The sequence below is a fragment of the Saimiri boliviensis genome, chromosome 5 (assembly GCF_048565385.1).
Source record: "Saimiri boliviensis isolate mSaiBol1 chromosome 5, mSaiBol1.pri, whole genome shotgun sequence".
NCBI lineage: Eukaryota > Metazoa > Chordata > Mammalia > Primates > Cebidae > Saimiri > Saimiri boliviensis.
In genome coordinates, this window is record NC_133453.1 from 57,626,415 (window position 1) to 57,645,731 (window position 19,317).

General features: G+C 36.7%; 1 protein-coding gene across 7 annotated transcripts in view; it reads left to right on the plus strand.

Annotated features, from left to right (window-relative positions):
- Window positions 1-19,317, plus strand: part of PDE1A (phosphodiesterase 1A) — a 524,243-nt gene that overhangs the window by 256,401 nt on the left and 248,525 nt on the right. The window contains exon 1 of one of the 7 annotated variants that reach the window (XM_010351486.3): window positions 16,543-19,272. The exons of the other annotated variants lie outside the window; for them this stretch is intronic. Coding sequence (XP_010349788.1) covers window positions 19,220-19,272 — 53 coding nt within the window. The 5' untranslated portion in view covers window positions 16,543-19,219. Of the gene's footprint in view, window positions 1-16,542; window positions 19,273-19,317 lie in introns of those variants that run through there. 7 annotated transcript variants of the gene reach the window in all.

Here is a 19,317-nt window from a genome sequence, read left to right on the forward strand (position 1 = left end):
TGGGAGTTCCCCCGTACAAGCCCTTTTGCCTGCTGCCGTGTGAGACATCCTTCATTTTTCCTTTGTCTTCTGCCATGATTATGAGGCTTCCCAGCCATGTGGAACTGTGAGTCCATTAAACCTCTTTCCTTTATAAATTACCCAGTCTAAGGTATGTCTTTATTAGCAGCATTAGAATGGACTAGTATATATGCATTAGTATCTAAAAAATTTTTGTGGGAAGGGGAAAAATAAACTGAAGGAAGACTGTTATTACCCAATGTTTAGGCATACTAAAAGTGACAGTAATTAAACCAGTTTGGTACTTGAGCAGAAAAATCAACAGAAAAGAAAATAAAGCAAAAAAAAAAAATTAAATGTCTAATAAAAGTAACATTTTAAAGTAGAAGAGAAAATAAAGAATATTTTAAACACATAATGTTCGGATAATAAGCATTTTAGATAATTTGTAAAAATCAAATTATAACATTGAGAACATGCCTTACATTTTGTGTACTGTTAATTTGTTTCTCAATAGAACAATATTTTATTTTAGAATATATCTTGTTTTAGTAATGCAGAAATATGTCACCCATTTATTATTTCTTTTTTGTAAATAAAAGCACAATAGGTATTTACTGCAGTTGAATGGGAGCATATGATGCTTGCATATAGTCAAGAAGAATAGATGGCTATGTGAGAGGATTTAAAGGCACGTCTATAACTAAATAGCCTCCCATCAATCTGCCACAGTTACTTTCTGTTAGAGTTCTTGATAATCTTGTCCTAGAATGTAATAAGAGGAATTTGTCATCTCCTAATGTATTAGCAGATTTCATTTCCTCACCGGTCAGCTGGCTCAGGGTACCATATTGAGCCAATGAAACACAGAATATGCGAGTTTCTATAGAAATCAAAATGGGAAGAAAATATGTAGAATATTAACCCTAGATGATTGTTTCAGTTTGAGACTTGAACTTCCAGAAATCAAAATGAGAAAACTGGGATTCTGGAAGTGAATCCTGAAGGGAAGAGGAGAACATATGAGATAATCTGTACTTGCTTAAATTATATGCTCTGAGCCAACAGTGTTACTCTTTCTACATATACCATAACCCAAAAAGATTATTCAAAAATTCCAATTGAAGAAGACACAATTAGGGTAACTTTTCTTTGGGTTTATATTTCTGTTATGTTCCTACACATGTCCTCCCAAAAGAAAATATTCCTCAGAAACTTTAAATCAAGGCATTAAGGTAGAAAACAACAATAAATTCTTTGAAGTAAAACGTTGTCATGTAAACAGATAGTCATATATACTTTTTCTGTGACTTCAAATATTTGTACAGTTAGCCCATATCTTCCTTTCATATTCATTTCCATGGGACAAATTAACTAACGTGCTTGTTTTGTGTGCCTAGTCAGAAAAATTCCCCCAACCTTGAAGGTTTTCTTGGTTTCAGAACTTTTTGTCTTACTGAATATGGGATTGTTCCAGCACAGAAACTGCTTTAATTAAGGCCATCAGTGGCTCTCATGCTGCCAATTTTACTGGAAATGTTTAGTGGAAATGTTCCTCTAATTTATCTGACTGCTCTGCAGCTTTGATGCCAGTGACATCTTCTACTTGATGCCCTCTCCACTTCTATTGTAGGATAAACTTCTCCTCCTGACTCCTAATTTTCTCTGACATCTTAACTGAATACTCTTCCCAGCCCATCCCCTCAATTGTCAGATTTTTTTTTTTCCCTTGGGACTTTACTTCTGTAATCTAAATGTTCTCTCTGAGCAAGACCATCCACATTCATAGTTTTATATTTATGCAACTCCTCTCCCCCATTTTTTATATCAACAATTGTCTTCTCTTTCATCACAGTATCCCCCTGCACCATTTAAATATCAAATTACCCATTAAATATCTTCACTTGAACCATCTTTTGATATTGCAAACTCACTATGTATCGCTAATAAACTTACCATTATACTTCTTTCTTTTTAATACCAATTCAGGTCTTCTTCTTCTTTTTTATTGTATTTAGGCTCTGGGTTACATGTGCACATTCTGCATCCTGCAGGATTGTTGCATAGGTACATACATGCCATAGTGGTTTGCTGTCTCCATCCCCCCACTGCGTTGCCTACATCAGGCATTTCTCCTGGTGTTATCCCTCCCCGTCCTTCCCGCCCCACCCAATGTACCCCCTCATTCATCCCCTCACCTTCCCCTGTGAGTGTTATTCCCTTCCCTGTGCCCAGGTGTTCTCATTTTTCTTCACCTGCCTATGAGTGAAAACATGCAGTGTTTGATTTTCTGTTCTTGTGTCAGTTTGCTGAGAATGATGGCTTCTAGGTTCATCCATGTCTCTACAAAGGACACAAACTCATTGTTTTTTTATGGCTGCATAGTATTCCATGGTATATATGTGCCACATTTTTTTTTGTTCAGTCTATCATCGATGGGCATTTGAGTTGGTTCCAGGTCTTTCCTATCATAAACAGTGCCACAGTGAACATAAGTGTGCATGTGTCTTTATAATAGAGCAATTTATAATCCTTGGGTATATACCCAGTAATGGGATTGCTGGGTCAAATGGTATTTCTATTTCTAGATCCTTGAGGAATCGCCACACTGTCTTCCACAATGGTTGAACTAATTTACACTCCCACCAACAGTGTAAAAGTGTTCCTTTTTCTCCACATCCTCTCCAGCATCTGTTGTCTCCAGATTTTTAAATGATCGCCATTCTAACTGCTGTGAGATAGTATCTCAATGTTGTTTTGATTTGCATTTTTGCATATTTGATCTGCATTGCTCTAATGACCAATGATGATGAGCGTTTTTTCATATGTTTTTTGGCCGCATATTTGTCTTCTTTTGAAAAGTGTCTGTTCATATCCTTCACCCCCTTTTGAATGGGTTTTTTTTTTCTTGTAAATCTGCTTTAGTTCTTTGTAGATTCTGGATATTAGCCCTTTGTCTGATGGGTAGATTGCGAAAAAATTTTTCCCATTCTGTTGGTTGCTGATTTACTCTAATGATTGTTTCTTTTGCTGGGCAGAAGCTCTTAAGTTTAATTAGGTCCCATTTGTCTATTTTGGCTTTTGTTGCCATTGCTTTTGGTGTTTTAGTTATGAAGTCCTTGCCTATGCCTATGTCCTGAATGGTTTTGCCTAGGTTTTCTTCTAGGGTTTTTATGGTGATAGTACTTATGTTTAAATCTTTAATCCATCTGGAGTTAATTTTATGTGAGGTGTCAGGAAGGGGTCCAGTTTCTGCTTTCTGCACATGGCTAGCCAGTTTTCCCAACACCATTTATTAAACAAGGAATCCTTTTCCCATTGCTTCTTTTTGTCCAGTTTGTCAAAGATCAGAAGGTTGTAGATGTGTGGCATTGCCTCCAGGGCCTCTGTTCTGTTCTATGGGTCTATATCTCTGTTTTGGTACCACCCTCATGCTGTTTTGATTACTCTAGCCTTGTGGTATAGTTTGAAGTCAGGTAGTGTGATGCCTTCAGCTTTGTTCTTTTTGCTTAAGGTTGTCTTGGCTACATGGGCTCTCTTTTGGTTCTATCTGAAGTTTAAAGTGGTTTATTCCAGTTCTGTGAAGAAGGTCAATGGTAGCTTGATATGGGGATAGCATTGAATCTATAAATTACTTTGGGCAGTATGGCCCATTTTCACAATATTGATTCTTCCTAACCATGAGCATGGAATGTTTTTCCATCTGTTTGTTTCCTCTCTTATTTTCTTGATCAGTGGTTTGTAGTTCTCCTTAAAGAGATCTTTTACCTCCTTTGTTAGTTGTATTCCTAGGTATTTTCTTCTCTTTGTAGCAATTGTAAATGGGAGTTCGCTCATGATTTGGCTCTCTGTTTGTCTGCTATTGATGTATAGGAATGCTTGTGATTTCTGCACATTGATTTTGTATCCTGAGACTTTGCTGAATTTGCTTATCAGCTTAAGGAGGTTTTGGGCTGAGATGATGGGATCTTCTTAATATACGATCCTGTTGTCTGCAAATAGGGACAAGTTGACTTCTTTTCCTAATTGAATGCCCTTTATTTCTTTTTCTTGCCTAATTGCTCTGGCTAGAACTTCCAATAATATATTGAATAGGAGTGGTTAGAGAGGGCACCCTTGTCTAGTGCCAGTTTTTAAAGGGAGTGCTTCTAATTTTTGCCCATTCAGTATGATATTGGCTGTGGGTTTGTCATAAATAGCTTTTATTGTTTTGAGATACGTTCCATCGATACCGAGTTTATTGAGAGTTTTTAGCATAAAGGACTGTTGAATTTTATTGAAGGCCATCTATTGAGATTATCACGTGGCTTTTGTCTTTGGTTCTGTTTATGTGGTGAATTATGTTTATAGATTTGTATATGTTGAACCAGCCTTGAATCCCCAGTATGAAGCCTACTTGATTGTGGTGGGTAAGCGTTTTGATGTGCTGTTGTATTCAGTTTGCCAGTATTTTATTGAAGATTTTTGCAACAATGTTCATCATCAATATTGGCCTGTAGTTTTCTTTTCTAGTTGTGTCTCTGCCAGAGTTTGGCATGAGGATGATGTTGGTCTCATAGAAAGAATTAAGCAGGATTCCCTCTTTTTGTATTGTTTGAAATAGTTTCAACAGGAATGGCACCAGCTCCTCTTTGTATGTCTGGTAGAATTCAGCTGTGAACCTGTCTGGACCTGGACTTTTTGTGATTGGTAGGCTATTAATTGGTGCCTCAACTTCAGACCTTGTTATTGGTCTATTCAGGATTTCACCTTCTTCTTGGCTTAGTCTTGAGAGTGTGCAAGTGTCCAGGAATTTATCTGTTTCTTCCAGATTTACTGGTTTATGTGCATGGAGTTGTTTGTCATAATCTCTGATGGTAGTTTGTATTTTCGAGGAATCGGTGGTGATCTCCCCATTATAGTTTTTTATTGCATCTATTTGATTCTTCTCTCTTTTCTTTTTTATTAGTCTAGCTAGTAGTCTGTCTATTTTGTTGATCTTTTCAAAAAACCAGCTCCTGGATTTATTGATTTTTTGAAGGGTTTTTTGTGTCTCTATCTCCTCAGTTCTGCTCTGATCTTAGTTATTTCTTGTCTTCTGCTTGCTTTTGAGTTTTTTTGATCTTGCTCCTCTAGCTCTTTCAATTTTGACCATAGAGTGTCGATTTTAGATCTTTCCTTTTTTCTCATGTGAGCATTTATTGCTATAAATTTCCCTCTAGACATTGCTTTAAATGTGTCCCATAGGATCTGGTACATTGTATCTTCATTCTTGTTGGTTTCAAAGAGCATCCTTATTTCTGCCTTCATTTCATTGTTTATCTATTTATCATCATTCAGGAGCAAGTTGTTCAGTTTCCATGTGATTGTGCGGTTTTGAGTGCTTTTCTTAATCCTGAGTTCTAATTTGCGCTGTGGTCTGAGAGACTGTTTGTTATGATTTCCGTTGTTTTGTATTTGCTGAGGAGTGATTTACTTCCAATTATGTGGTCAATTTTGGAGTAGGTGCAATGTGGTGCTGAGAAGAATATGTGTTCTGTGGATTTGGGGTGGAATGTCCTGTTAATGTCTATTAGGTCCACTTGGTCCAAATCTGTGTTCAAGTCCTGGATATCCTTGTTGACTCTCTGTCTTGTTGATCTGTCCAATATTGTCAGTGGAGTGTTAAAGTTTCCCACTATTATTGTGCAGGATTCTAAGTCTCTTTGTAGGTCCTTAAGAACTTGCTTTATGTATCTGAGTGCTCCTACATTGGTTGCATAAATATTTAAGATTGTTAGCTCTTGTTGTTGCATTGATCCTTTTCCCATTATATAATGTCCTTCTTCATCTCTTTTGATCTTTGTTGGTTTAAAGTTGTTTTATCAGAGACTAGGATTGCTACCCCTGCCTTTTTTTTCTCTCCATTTGTTTGGTAAATCTTTTTCCATCACTTTCTTTTGACTCTATGTGAGTCTTTGCATGTGGGATGGGTCTCCTAAATATAGTACACCAATGAGTCTTGACTTTTTATCCAGTTTACCAGTCTGTGTCTTTTGATCGGGGTGTTTAGGCCATTTACATTCAACGTTAATATTGTCATGTTTGAATTTGATCCTGCCATTTTGTTACTAGATGGTTGTTTCGCCCATTAATTGATGTGGCTCCTTCATTGCATCATTATTCTTTACCATTTGGTACCTTTTTGCAGTGGCTGGTACTGGTTGTTGCTTTCCCTGTTTAGTACTTCCTTTAGTAGCTCCTGTAAGGCAGGTCTCGTAGTGATGAAATCTCTCAGCAATTGCTTGTCCATAAAGGATTTTATTTCTCCTTCACTTACGAAGCTTAGTTTGGCCAGATATGAAATTCTGGATTCAAAGTTCTTTTCTTTAAGTATGTTGAATATTGGCCCCCACTCTCTTCTAGCTTTCAGGGTTTCTGCTGAGACATCTGCTGTGAGTCTGATGGTCTTTCCTTTGTGGGTGACTCGACCTTTCTCTCTGGCTGCCCTTAGGATTTTTTCCTTAATTTCAACCCTGGTGAATCTGACAACTATGTGTCTGGTGTTGCTCTTCTTGAGGAATATCTTTGTGGTGTTCTCTGTATTTCCTGGATTTGAATGTTGGCCTGCTTTGTTAGGTTATGAAGTTCTCCTGGATAATGTCTTGAAGAGTTTTTTCCAACTTGGATTCATTCTCCCCATCACATTCAGGTACGCCTATCAACTGTAGTTTAGGTTTACTCATATTATCCTATATTTCTTGGAGGCTTTGTTCATTTCTTTTCACTCTTTTTTCTCTAATCTTGCCTTCTAGTTTTATTTCATTGATTTGATCTTCTATCTCTGATATACTTTCTTCTGCTTTATTAATTCAGCTGTTGAAACTTGTGTATGCCTCATTACGTTCTTGTGCTGTGTTTTTCAGCTCCATCAAGTTGTTATGTTCTTCTCCAAGCTGGTTATTCTAGTTAGCATTTCATCTAACCTTTTTTCAAGGTTCTTAGTTTCTTTGCCTTGGATTAGAACATGGCCTTTTAACTCAGAGAAAAGTTTGTTATTACCAACCTTCTGAAGCCTGCTTCTGTCAATTCATCAGATTCATTTTCTGCCTTTTTTTTGGTTCCCTTGATGGTGAGGAGTTGTGATCCCTGGGAGGAGAAGAGGTGTTCTTTGGTGGCTTCATCCTTTTTGCGCTGTTTTTTTTCCCCATCTTCGTGGATTTATCTCCCTTTAATCTTTGAATTTGGTGATTTCAGGAGGAGTCTCTGAGTGGACTTTTTTTCCTATTGAGGTTGGAGCTGTGACTTTTTTGGTCTGTAGAGGGCGTTGCTGGGCTCTCTCTTGTTCACTCAGGTTGTTGGGTGGATGGTCCTTCCCTGGAGTTTGTTTGCAGGTGAGATTGGCCCCGCCTTCCCAATGGAGTCTCTCCCAGAGTGAGACAGTTTGTCCCACTGGCATTAGTCCAAATTACCGCCCAAGTCCCTGTGACAACTTGCTGAGCCTGGCGGTAGCTGCTGCTCAGATTTGCATCGACTACCCATGACACCCTGTCTGGCAGGGCCCCCATGGATCGTGGGTTGCAGGAGGCATGAGGCAAGCACAGGATCTGAAACGGAGCTCCGAGGGGGTTAAGTCCCCCAACCTCAGAGCCGGCTGCAGGTTCCACCCTGTCTTGATTTGCCCCCTTGGGTGGCTGTCACCCTGCGCTACGGCTCCTTCCCTGCGCCCAATTCCAGGCCCTATCAGTCCCACAGGAAAGAACTTGGCACCTCGTTTGGAACGGTAAGTCCTCCAGCCCTCTGCATCTCATTGACTGTGAGCTGCATTCCGGTGCTGGCTTCTCTCCGCCATCTTAGCCCACCCCACACCCCTCCCAGCCCAAACTGGGTCTTCTTAAACCATCCTCCCAGATAACAAACCAGAAACCTAATTATTAGCTTAGAATCCTTTTCCTTTTTCATTCAGTATACTTGATTACGCACTAAGACCTATGCAGTATCCCTATTAATATCACTTGAATACACTCTTTTTCAATTAATACCTTTGCCTTACTTCAAGCCACAGTCTTCTTTTACCTAGCCTACTCTAACATGATTTTTACTGATATCCCTATATCCATACTTGTAATCCTCAAAAATATTTTCTACCCTGTTTAGTGAGATCTTCCAAAACTGCAAAGTAGAAGGTGTCATTTCTCTGACGGTAGCCTGCTAGTGGCTCCCCATTGCCTATTATATAATTTAGCGCTTCAGTATGCCATATATAATTTTGGTCTCTGTAATTTTTCAGATTTATCTCCTGTAATTTCTCTTCATATTTTTACCTTCAAGTCATGCCAGGATACCTTCCTGAATACTATGATATTTCATGCTTCTGCATTATTTTCTACCTTCCTTTGACTGAACTTTTTTCCTACATTGTTTTTCTAGTAAATAATTTTCCCCTGATGAACTTCCAAGCACTGGCTAAACCTTACTAAAACAGCATAATTCCCTCTGTGAGTCTTCCTTTCTCTCCCTTCTTTGCCTCTTTTGTTCCTTTTATTTTATGAATGTACTTATTTAATTGTACTAAAATTACTTTTAAAGATTAATTATATTTCAAAAATTAAAATCAAAATTTACCTTTCAATATGCCTTGGGAGTGGCCCCATTGAAGACCAACCTAGGACTTCTTAGTAAGCTGAACACAGCCAGTTTTCCCTCCATTTTGGAGCAGATTGTTGTATTTTGATTGTGTATTGGGTGAAGAACTTGATGTTAAGAAAAGTCTCTGTCTTTAAATACAAGTAGCATTCAACAAGATGAAATGCTCATATTATGAGAGGTCTGGAGGTCAGGGGAACAGTAGATTTATTTTTACCAACTCAGGGATACTTGAGAGGTAAGCCCTCTCCGAGAGGAAAAGAAAGAGGAATTTTGTAACAGTTAAGAGGGTGAATAATTTGACCTTGAAAAACCCTTCAGATTCCAGAAGTCTGTGATTCTATTTATAACAAATATCTCATTACCTCAAGGTCAAGAAATTGATGTTCATGAACTATACTGAAACAATGTGTACATGCAAAACAGCAGCAATGTTCTGTATTTGCAGAACAACCAAGAGAAGTGAGTCCAGAATCTCCGTAAATATAAGGTTAGAATTAATTAATAATATACTTGATGCTTATCACTGGAAAAGAAAATTATTTATGAAACAGAGAAAAAGAAAAGAGTGAAGATAAAAATATAAAACGATTGCAAGAAACAGGGAGAAAGAATCAAAGTGAATCTTATTAGATGGCTCCAACCCTAGAAGGCACTAGTAATTAATTTTGTGGACTTCAGCGAAAAAGAGTCCTAGGTTCAAATCTTTGCTTTGTCAGTCTTAGCTTTGTAATGTTAGTTATATCTAAAATTAGGATACTAATATCCCATATTGTCATCTGGGGAATTCCGTGTAATAGGATCTTTAGAATCCTCAGCAGTGCTTGGTATATATGTGCTCAGTAATGGCACCTTTTTTATTGGATATAGGATCCAGTAATCTCACAGGTAACTCTAAGCTTCGAAGTCTATGAATGGAACCTATTCAGCTGCTTCAGTGAAGGTGAAACATCTTATGAAGTGATTTAGAAAAAGCTAGAGAATTTTAATTAATCAATTAATTCTTTTTATGATTTGGGTTGCTGTAAACATGATTTCAAAGAGAAAATTACCTTTCAGCCACATTTTTGTATTGGAGAGCCATTCTGTATGTTAGGGATATAGATCACAACTGTATTTGCACATTTACTAAGTTGATTTTTTTTCCTGAGAGTTTCTCAGTAATGTTTTGACCAAAAGTTTTGTTTATCCACTTTTTTTTCAATGAAGATTATACAGAAAACAAATGGCAAAATTTAAAGTTTAAAGCCTCCAAATATTTAGCCTTCTGTTTTTTTCTGGTTCATTCATCCATCCATATGTAAGGCTTGTATTCTGAGAATGACCCAAACCAGAGTAATGTATCTCTGAAATCAAGTCTGAATTCTTGCTAGGGTTCAACTTAATTTAAATTATCAGAGAATTATAATTTAACAAATATGGTTGGCCAAGGTGCTTTTGTCTTTAAGGCTGCTATTAAAACTAAGAATATGATCACAGTGTAATACGTTAGTAAGAACAAAGATGTCAGCATAAGAAAGACTGAATTCAGATCCTATTACTATAATATCCTATTACTGTAATATACCAACTATACAGTCTTTGGCAGATTATACCACTTTTCTAAAGTCTAGTTGCCCTGAGTGTAAAATGAATATATGAGATTCTACCATTTAGGTGTGTTATGTATAATTAACTGAAACAGGGCATATAAAGCATAGTACCTGATAGTAAATGACTGCCAAACACATGCCACCTTTCCTGCCTCCACATTTTCCATTGGGTCATGTAGAGAAAAGAGCTGATGAGGGGAAATTATTATTTGCTGGTACCATAGAGAAAGATGAGGGTTCATAATGTTGAAAAAGATGCAGCATTTCTGGGATAGACTTGATTTCTAATATTCTATTCTGGTATTGAGCCATGCAGTAAATGATGCAGTAAATAATGTGTCCAGTGTGGAGCTTGGGAAAGCACTATTGACCAGTTTAAAACTTGTGTGGAATTTGAATTTTAAATTTAATAAAATAAAGGTACAAATAAATTATGGTAACTGTGGCATGTCATAGAACAATTAATACTAATAAAGTATTGATATTCAAAAGGAGATAGTAATTCCAAAGATGAGATTGCCAAGAATAGATCATTACAGTGCTCTTGGAGTGGAGGGAGTGTTCAGTAGAAGCAAAGAGAAAAGCTGAAATTAGAATGAGTTTTTTAAGGAGTGAGGGTACAAATATATGTGGTATTTATTTTCCCTGTTAATAACTCATTTTTATCTTAGAAAGGTAATAAGGGTTGTAACCTATTTCTATACATTTGGGTTACTTACAGAGAACCTTACCAAATACACTGCTGGAAGTCTGGCAAAGTCAGTGGCTTGCTTCTACTCAGTCAGTGTGAGTCATGATTATCTCTACTGCAGTCTGATTCTAAAAGCTTAGAGAAGTCAGTAGGTTAGCATTTAGGAATTTTCCATTACTGACGTTGATTCAATTCGTTTCTTGGTTGTAGCTCTGCACATTTATTCATAAGCATTACTGGAAGCTTAAGCAGACTTAAAAAATTACTAATCCAATTTAGTGTCATGTCAAAACCAAACAAAATATGGAGGAAGGCTGGTAAGGAAGAGTCAGTATTATAGTTAAGTTGATGATTTTGTGATGGACTTCAGAGCTGAAGAGAAACTAATCGAGTCTCAGTATGCAGCTACCTTTGAACAGCTTTCCACTGATTGAAGAATTGCAGATAAGAACATCTTTGGCATGTTTGGGGAGTAATGGAAACCTCTGAATCACATGCTTTTAAATTTTGATATTGCATGGATCACTTCCCTAATTGTAACCCCTGTTTTTATGTGATGGTGTGAACCTCTGTAACTCTGCAGGTGAATGCCACGTAAGTGACACCACACTATTTCATCCACAATGTGCACTCTACATCATGTATTATTCCATGGTACTCAGGGCTTATGAAACTCTGCTTGCTCTTCTTCTTATCCTGCTTGGTGAGTATCTATTCATCCTTTGAGCTCCTGTTCAGTCATCTCCTTTTTAGACCTCTGACCCAAGATAATTTTATATTAAGCAGACTTCTTTTTGCAATGTTCCTTTAACTACCTACTATACAAAAGCCATTTCCTTTTATAGTAGATTTATATGTTTGCTTGATTACACACTGAGCAATGGATGTTTGGCTGTGAGACTCTGTTTTAAATTATTTCCTTTGTGGTGGTGTTGATGTTTTCTTCTTTTTTTTAATACTATGTAAGAGTTTATTTTATTTTTATTTGTTACACTACTCATAGGAAGTCATTTGACTGGCAGCACTTAAGGCTGTCAGAACTTGTGGGAGTGCCAATTGGAGCCAATCAAACTTTAACTGACCTGCTTCTACACTTCAGTGACAAGGAGGAATTTCTTCTATTTTGTGACATAGAAAGCCTTGTTTATGGTGGATTTAAATGAACAGGAAGTTAGCCAATGTGGGAAACAGCTTTTCTTTGCCATTAGAAACTATAAATCTGAACTTTGTTATTAATTAATCTAGGAAAATAATAATTCTGGTATATTTTGTTATTGAATTTGTGGCTAAGGAACTTTGAGTCTGATACACGAGTCAAGGGAATCTAGTAATTCAGATGATTTCAGTGTGGTAGTATTAAGAGGTGGGGACTTTTAAGAGGTGATTAGGCCAGGAGGACTCCTCCCTACTTAATGGGATTAAGGCCCTTTCAGAAAAAAAAAGGGTTCATTTTCAATTAGAATTCCTTTCTGCCTTCTGCCATTTGAGGATGCAGCAAAAAGGCCCTCACCAAACCAGAGGATGACACCTTGTTCTTGGACTTCCCAGCTTCTATCACTGTGAGGAAATGAATTTCTGTTCTTTTTAAATTACCTAGTCTCAAGTATTCTGTTATAGCCAGCATGGCATGGACTAAGATGCCATTGTATTTGCTCTCATTTGTATAAAGCTCCAGATTTGCAGAAGTGTAATGGCAAATATGAAACAAAATGTAAGTTTTAGAAAATGTTTTGAAGCATTGCAAGAGATCAGTGAGTCTGTTTTTAGGGTCTTGCAGTCATGTATAGGAAAAAATACATTTTTGGTCTAACTTGACTAGCTTTATTTTTAGTCAGGATGAGTTACATGTTCTGATCTTTTCCTCAGTTATTGCATCCTGCAGAATGGATTTATTTATACATTGAACAGATACATTTGTGAATAAAAAAATTAAACAAATTATAATGCACACAGATTATGATACTTGCTGAGGGAGGCAAAAACAGTGCAGGTACAGGTACATGAAATTCAAATAGGGTTGTTAAGAGAGTCAGATCTCTGAAGAGAGACACTACGATGATATCTAAGTAATGAGCAGGAGGAAAAGCATGTCAAACAGAGGAACATTATGTACAGAGGAGTCAGGATAAGAGTGTGAAGTGTTCAAGGCACAAAATACCAGCACAGCTAGTGGGGAATGAGCCAAAGGTTAGGGTCTTGAGATGAGGGATACAGTACATAAGGGATGGATCAGGCAGAATGTGAATATTATGGTATGACATACTCATTATGCACCCAGTGAAATGAATAAGAAAGCTTCATAATTTGTAGGAATAATGTATTTGTCTCTTCCATTTTGATGAGTATGACCAAAAACATATGTGTGAAGCACTTGAAAACCTAAATGGAAATTTTGAGCCTCTTTAAGACGATATTTCCGAAAGCCAGACTTTGTTCACAGCAAAAATTATTTCCCAGATTAAGGCCTGTTGACTTGAAATTGGGTCTGTTATACACCATGGACAAAGTTTGCTCAGGAGATAAACTAAGATATTTTCTGTCAATTAAAATGGGGAAAGCATCTCTTATGCCCTACAATGATATCTGAGTAATGAGCAGGAGGAAAAGCTCAAACAGGAACAGTATGTACAGAGGAGGCAGGATAAGAGTGTGAATAAGAGAGGCAGGATATCAGTGTAGAAAAGGGAACCCCCAATGGAAGGTGTTTTGTGCAAATGCTCAAAGTATTTTGACTTCTTTCCTAAACGCTGAAATCCCAGAGGAGGACCAGGTTTGGTTGAAAGTGAAAAGCTAAAGCCGAGTGGATTTTGCTGTGATTTAGTGAGTTAGCTATGAGAGTAAAAATGGTGGCATGGTGTGGCCAATCCCAAGTCTTCCTCAGTGCCTTGGGGGGATAGAGGCTCAGGAAGTTCTGTCAGTCCTGTGAGGATGTCAAAAGCTAGCTGAAATGGGGCAGTGTATCTGTCATGTGCCTGCCATGACCACAGCAAGAGGCCAGGGGGTCCCAGACAGATGCCAAATGTTTGATAGCCTCAATAAAGATCCAGATGGAGGATGTAGGTGAGACTCACAGGATATTGAAGCAACAAGGAAGGCTGAAATTGGCTCAGTCCGTGACAAATGACCAAGATTCCCAAACTGAGGCAATTAATCAGAGAAGCCATGGATTTTAGCTGTAGGTGTGTGCAGGGAACCAAGTTACAAGACAAATAAGGGATGTAGTTGCGGAGACCAGAGGACACAAAGGAGATTGAGGACCTGCAGGTTTGGGGCTGAGACCACCTCTTTTCTGCCACCTCAAGGTCATAGAAACCCACTTCCTTATAAACTCAGGTGTCACCTTGAAGTAAAACAATGGGTTGGAAGAAATATGAAAGATTATACATTTACCAGATATGACTGAGTTTTTAGAAAAAGAATATTTATTTATATAAGAAGATAATGAGATAGTATTAATGATTACTTCGTTCATGTATTCATTCACTTAATAAATAACCACTGAATGTCTTTTTTATACTATGCACAGGGAAGACATCACACACTAATCCCTGCCTTTCCAGAACTTAGTGAGGGTAGTTCTAAGTTGAAGCTATAAGGAAAACAACCACAACAAACAACAGCTCAATTTAAAAAAAAGATGCTATAATTTATTTTCACATTTGAGTAGTGTGCTGTGTTTTTAATCCTACATCAATGGGGATGAAAAGTATTCTGTGGTATGCATGACCTTGTGGTTAAGGAAAGTTAAAAATGACTACAGAGTTTATTCTTGGTTGGACACTAAATTTAAATAGCTTGACATTTTATTGTAGGGTTAGTCAGAGAGGCAGAATTTTAGAGCTGGAAAAGATCTTAGAGGTTATCTGGTCCAACCTCTTAGTTTGACTAATGAGGAAACTGACATAAAGGGAGTTGAAGGGAAACTTGCTGCTAAAGCTGGGGTTTAAATGTATGTTCTTTGACTTTAGTCTAGGGATCTTTACAATTGAACAGAAGTTTCATTCATATCTTAGCAGGAGATAATCTATAAGCCTATTCAATTCACCTTGATATCAGGTGAATCAGGGCCCTTTGGAAAAGTTTCTAGGGGTGATGTTTATAGGTATTGAAATGTAATTGGCAATGTTATGAAGAAGAATAGACACTCTCTCTAGTGGTTGGTTGTTTCTCCTTTTCCCCAATAGAATGTTAAATACAGTCCAGAAAGAGCCTGAGTGACCTCAGAGGCAGAGTCCTTACCAGAATGACAGCCTAACTTAGGAGTAAAAGCTTGGGCTTGGGAATGAGACATCTGAGTTCAAATCCCAACTCTTTCCTGTATCTGATAGCTTCTTAATTGTGAAACTTGTAGCCAGAAATGTGTTATAAAAAATGAACAAAATGCTGAAAGTTGTGAATGACTTACCTTGGAGGGATAAATCAGATTTAAGTTACCTTGAAAATGATTCTACTCTCACTCACTTATATGAAGTAGTTTTTCCTCTAGAGGTAATGGGGTAGAGTTATGGCTAGTTTATAAGGAAGAATTTATACCCTGCCATTTATCTTACGGTATAGTTGATCAAGTGGTATTCCACTTTACTGGCATGATATTTCTAGTCATGACAAATGAAAATTGTAGTAGTGCTTTATTTAAGCACATGTTTTACTTTTCATGGTTTTAGCAAGACCTTGGAACTTTTCTTGGGAGAGAATCACATGCACTCTTTATTTTTCATGTATGGTATGTCAAAAAAAAGAGAGAAAAGATTGGAAACAACTAAATGAGTTTAGGCGTGTGAGGTACTCTGATCATACACAAAGCTAGCTTTAATTTTGGTGGATGGTAGAGAGGCAAGAGGAAAAGAATCAGTGTTGTCTTTTTTAATTAAGATAATATCATATGTATATCATGATAAAACTTAAAATGCCATCTAATCCTTTCTTTATTACATTTCCTTTTCCTGCCTACATTTAATTTAAAGGTCATTAAAATATATAACTTGTAACATTGTATTTAATTAAATGTTGTGTAACAGAAAGAACACACATGGGGTCTCACGTGCTATTTGACTAGACTTAAGTGGTTAAACTGAGAACCTTCAGACACATGCATTTTCCACTGCTTGGGCTGGCATGATATCAAATAACCTTTTTGCCATTGCATGCTTTGGCACTTGTGTATTACAAACATGACCAGACCATAACAATGAAGAAAATAAGGAAAAGAAAACCTTACCTTTTTTCCATGATGCTTACAAAAAATACCATGACACTCTTAGGGTCCTTTTGGTTGGAAAAGCATATGAGTTGATCTATGTATTTTGTCACACAAAATGAGTTAGTTAGATGGAATTCTTGGTGTGTTTCAGCTAAGTGTTTTAGCAAATTAACATATTTATTGAGCACCAGTTATGACAGTTTCTAACAGTACTGTGTTGGGTAGTGTGTGTGTGAATGTTTAGACAAAGTCAGCCTGATTTTGTTTTTCCACAACAGGAAAAATAAAAACACCATTTCTGACCCCCCGCACCAGGAAAAAAACTATTCATAATAAATTATAGTCTATTGTAGAAGAGATTTGGCCTTTTAATTTATGCCATATATTTTAGTATTTTGCACACTATAGTTGTGTTAATGTAAGGAATATATTTTTGTAATTTAATTATCATGAAATCTTTTGTCTTATTGAATAGTACATTAAAGTTGAATAAGTTGATAAAGCCAACTTTTTCCAGTGTTAAATTTAAATACTTCTTAAGAAAAAGCTAATAAAAACATTTAAGAAATAACATATTTTTCTTTGTGCCCAGTTAATATTTAATTTACTGATATCATCTGAATGCTCTATAGGATTTAAGATTGGTTTTAAATATAGTGCTTAACATAAAGTGAATCTAAATTTTCTACCTTAATCACAGGGGTCACAGGGGAAAATAAAGAATATAAACCTAAGGTAACAAGGGATGTTATGGATTTCCTATGATTAACAACTTTCAGTTTCTTCCTTTGGTAATCAAGGCTTTGTGCTTCAAGTTAGATTTCATACTCGTTTGCTGTTTGAACAGTACCTTGGCTACATGTTTATTAGTATTTGTGTTGAGTTCCTTCCATTGTGTTCATGTAGAAATTGTCTCACATTTCTATTTCAAAAGAAGACAAAATGAAAGTTAATTTTTAAAGGTTGATGGGCTTATTATTTTCTTTAATTGTCCCTCAGAAGGAATATTTATATTGTATTAATAATATAAGTAAACTATGACTCCAGAAATTGAATGCTACCTACAAATGCAAAAACCCTTCCAGAAGACCTGTACAATGTGTTATTACTTAGGGGCTTTCCTATGTTCAAAGAAAGCCAAAGCATATGGTAATAATAAAGCATCTGCTTCAGAGGCCTGCATCTAAGTTTGTTTATAGATGGTCTGTATGTTTAACTGCTGTATAGCACACAAATGAATTTATCTTTGGATACTTATTGATCATAAAGAGAACAATGACATAGATGTTAACTGTATATAATTATATAGCTATGTAGTATCTACATAAATATATGTTATTATTAAATCATCTTTTTATTTATAGCTTCCTTATTTATAACTGTATATGGTAAGTGTGTAGTTTTTGGATATCAGGCATCATAATTTCTGTTATAGTTTCTTTGCAAGAAGCAGACTAATTATATTTGGAAATAATGTGATAGTACCATTAAGGCTGGAAAGAAATATAGAATTCAATTAATATTATAACTTCATTTTAGAAACAAGAAAATGGGCTCAGATAGGTCAAGAAATTTGCTCACGATATAGAACTAGGACTAGAGCCCTTTTATTTTATTTTTACTTCAATGCTTTCAGACCGATTATATTTCCTAGGATGGATTAGAACAGCTCAATAAAATCAGTGATTTCCTTGTAACTCTCTTCTCCTTCCTTATCACTGCTCAGGGAGGAAAAGAAAAGGGTGATTTTGCTCCCTGGAAGTATTTGGAGAGTGTCAGTACTACAGATTTTATCCTCCTTCGTGACATTTGATCTTTATTTTTATGGATCATTCAACTGAAGGCATGCATGTTACTCATTTCTCTCCTTTTATTACATGTACATATTAAAAGCATTCTAATCAGGCTTTGAAATGAATCAGAGTATTACAAATCTCTGACCTGGAATCTTATGACATTATTTATTGAATAGGAACTTTGTTAATGATTCAGATACAGGAAGATATCCAAAACAGGTTACACTAAAACATAAGCATTCTCTTTATCTGTAACTTGAATAAGAGTTCCTGCAGTGTAAGTCTGTCTTCTAAGAGAAAACAAATGTTAACGTTATTTATTTTCAGCTGTTCACAAATTCTTTTATACTTGCTTTTCTTTCTTTTTACTTGTATTAATTCAAATTTCATCATATAATATATAAACCATAGGATCCTGGGCACTTTGGAGGGGCTTTTATTAAAAAATATGTGGATGTGTGTGTATTTCCATCTATTTTTTTTTCAAGAGATGTTTCCTTTTAGTTGGAAAGCCACATTTGGGTACAGACATCTGAGTATAATGTCACCAGCAGAAATGAGCAATTTTTGTTTTTCTAACTTTTGTAGCTCTGGTCAGTTTCACATGGGCTTCTATCAGTTGAAATGGCATCTTCAACTTCAGCCAAGAGGAGGTTATTAGGTTATGTGCTAAAAATGATGAGTCGTCTCCACACTTCATCCAGCGTGAATAAAAGCAAAATTGTAAAATAATTATAATCTGAAACAGAGCCAGCCATGCAACCCAAGCCTATCTTTCTTCATTAATTTGTATACAGTTCTTATTTTAAGAGAACAAACTTTCAGAGGGTACTCACATGGGACTGCTGAACCAGCTGTACAACTTTTATTTTGAAGAAAAAAAGTTGAGCCTCAGAACAGTCTGTTTTAAAGACAGGGAGGGACTTAGCCGTTCTGAGCTTGACCAGCATGTGGAAGGAGAGCTCTCATGGCTGCGATAACTTAGGGAATTCCTACCTGGGTGGCACTTGGGGTAGGAAGTTTTCTGTTTGTTTTGTTCTGTTTCAGAGGGTCCCGTGCACTTCTCTTGCCTGGATCAACGTGACTCTTGGTGGTTTTTGCACACCCTGCTCTGTGGGGGAGTGCCCCAACGTGCCTGTCTTATGTGGCCTTTATGGACACACTGCTCAGCTGGCAGAGAGCAGGGAAGTTTTCTCCCAGCACCCCAAAAGAGAAAGAGGAAACTACCTTTTCTTTCTGGGCTCCTTGCAGCACAATAGAACAGGATAAGCTTCCACATTTCCTCTCTGGAGTTTCTGGAGTGGTATCCAGGAAGAAGTTAAACCTTCACCTTTAAATGGATGACCATGTCACAATCAGGAAGAAACATCTCCAAAGACCCATTTTTAGGTAAGTAATGCTACATCGCAGGTGGCTCTAGAGCTGTCAGGAACA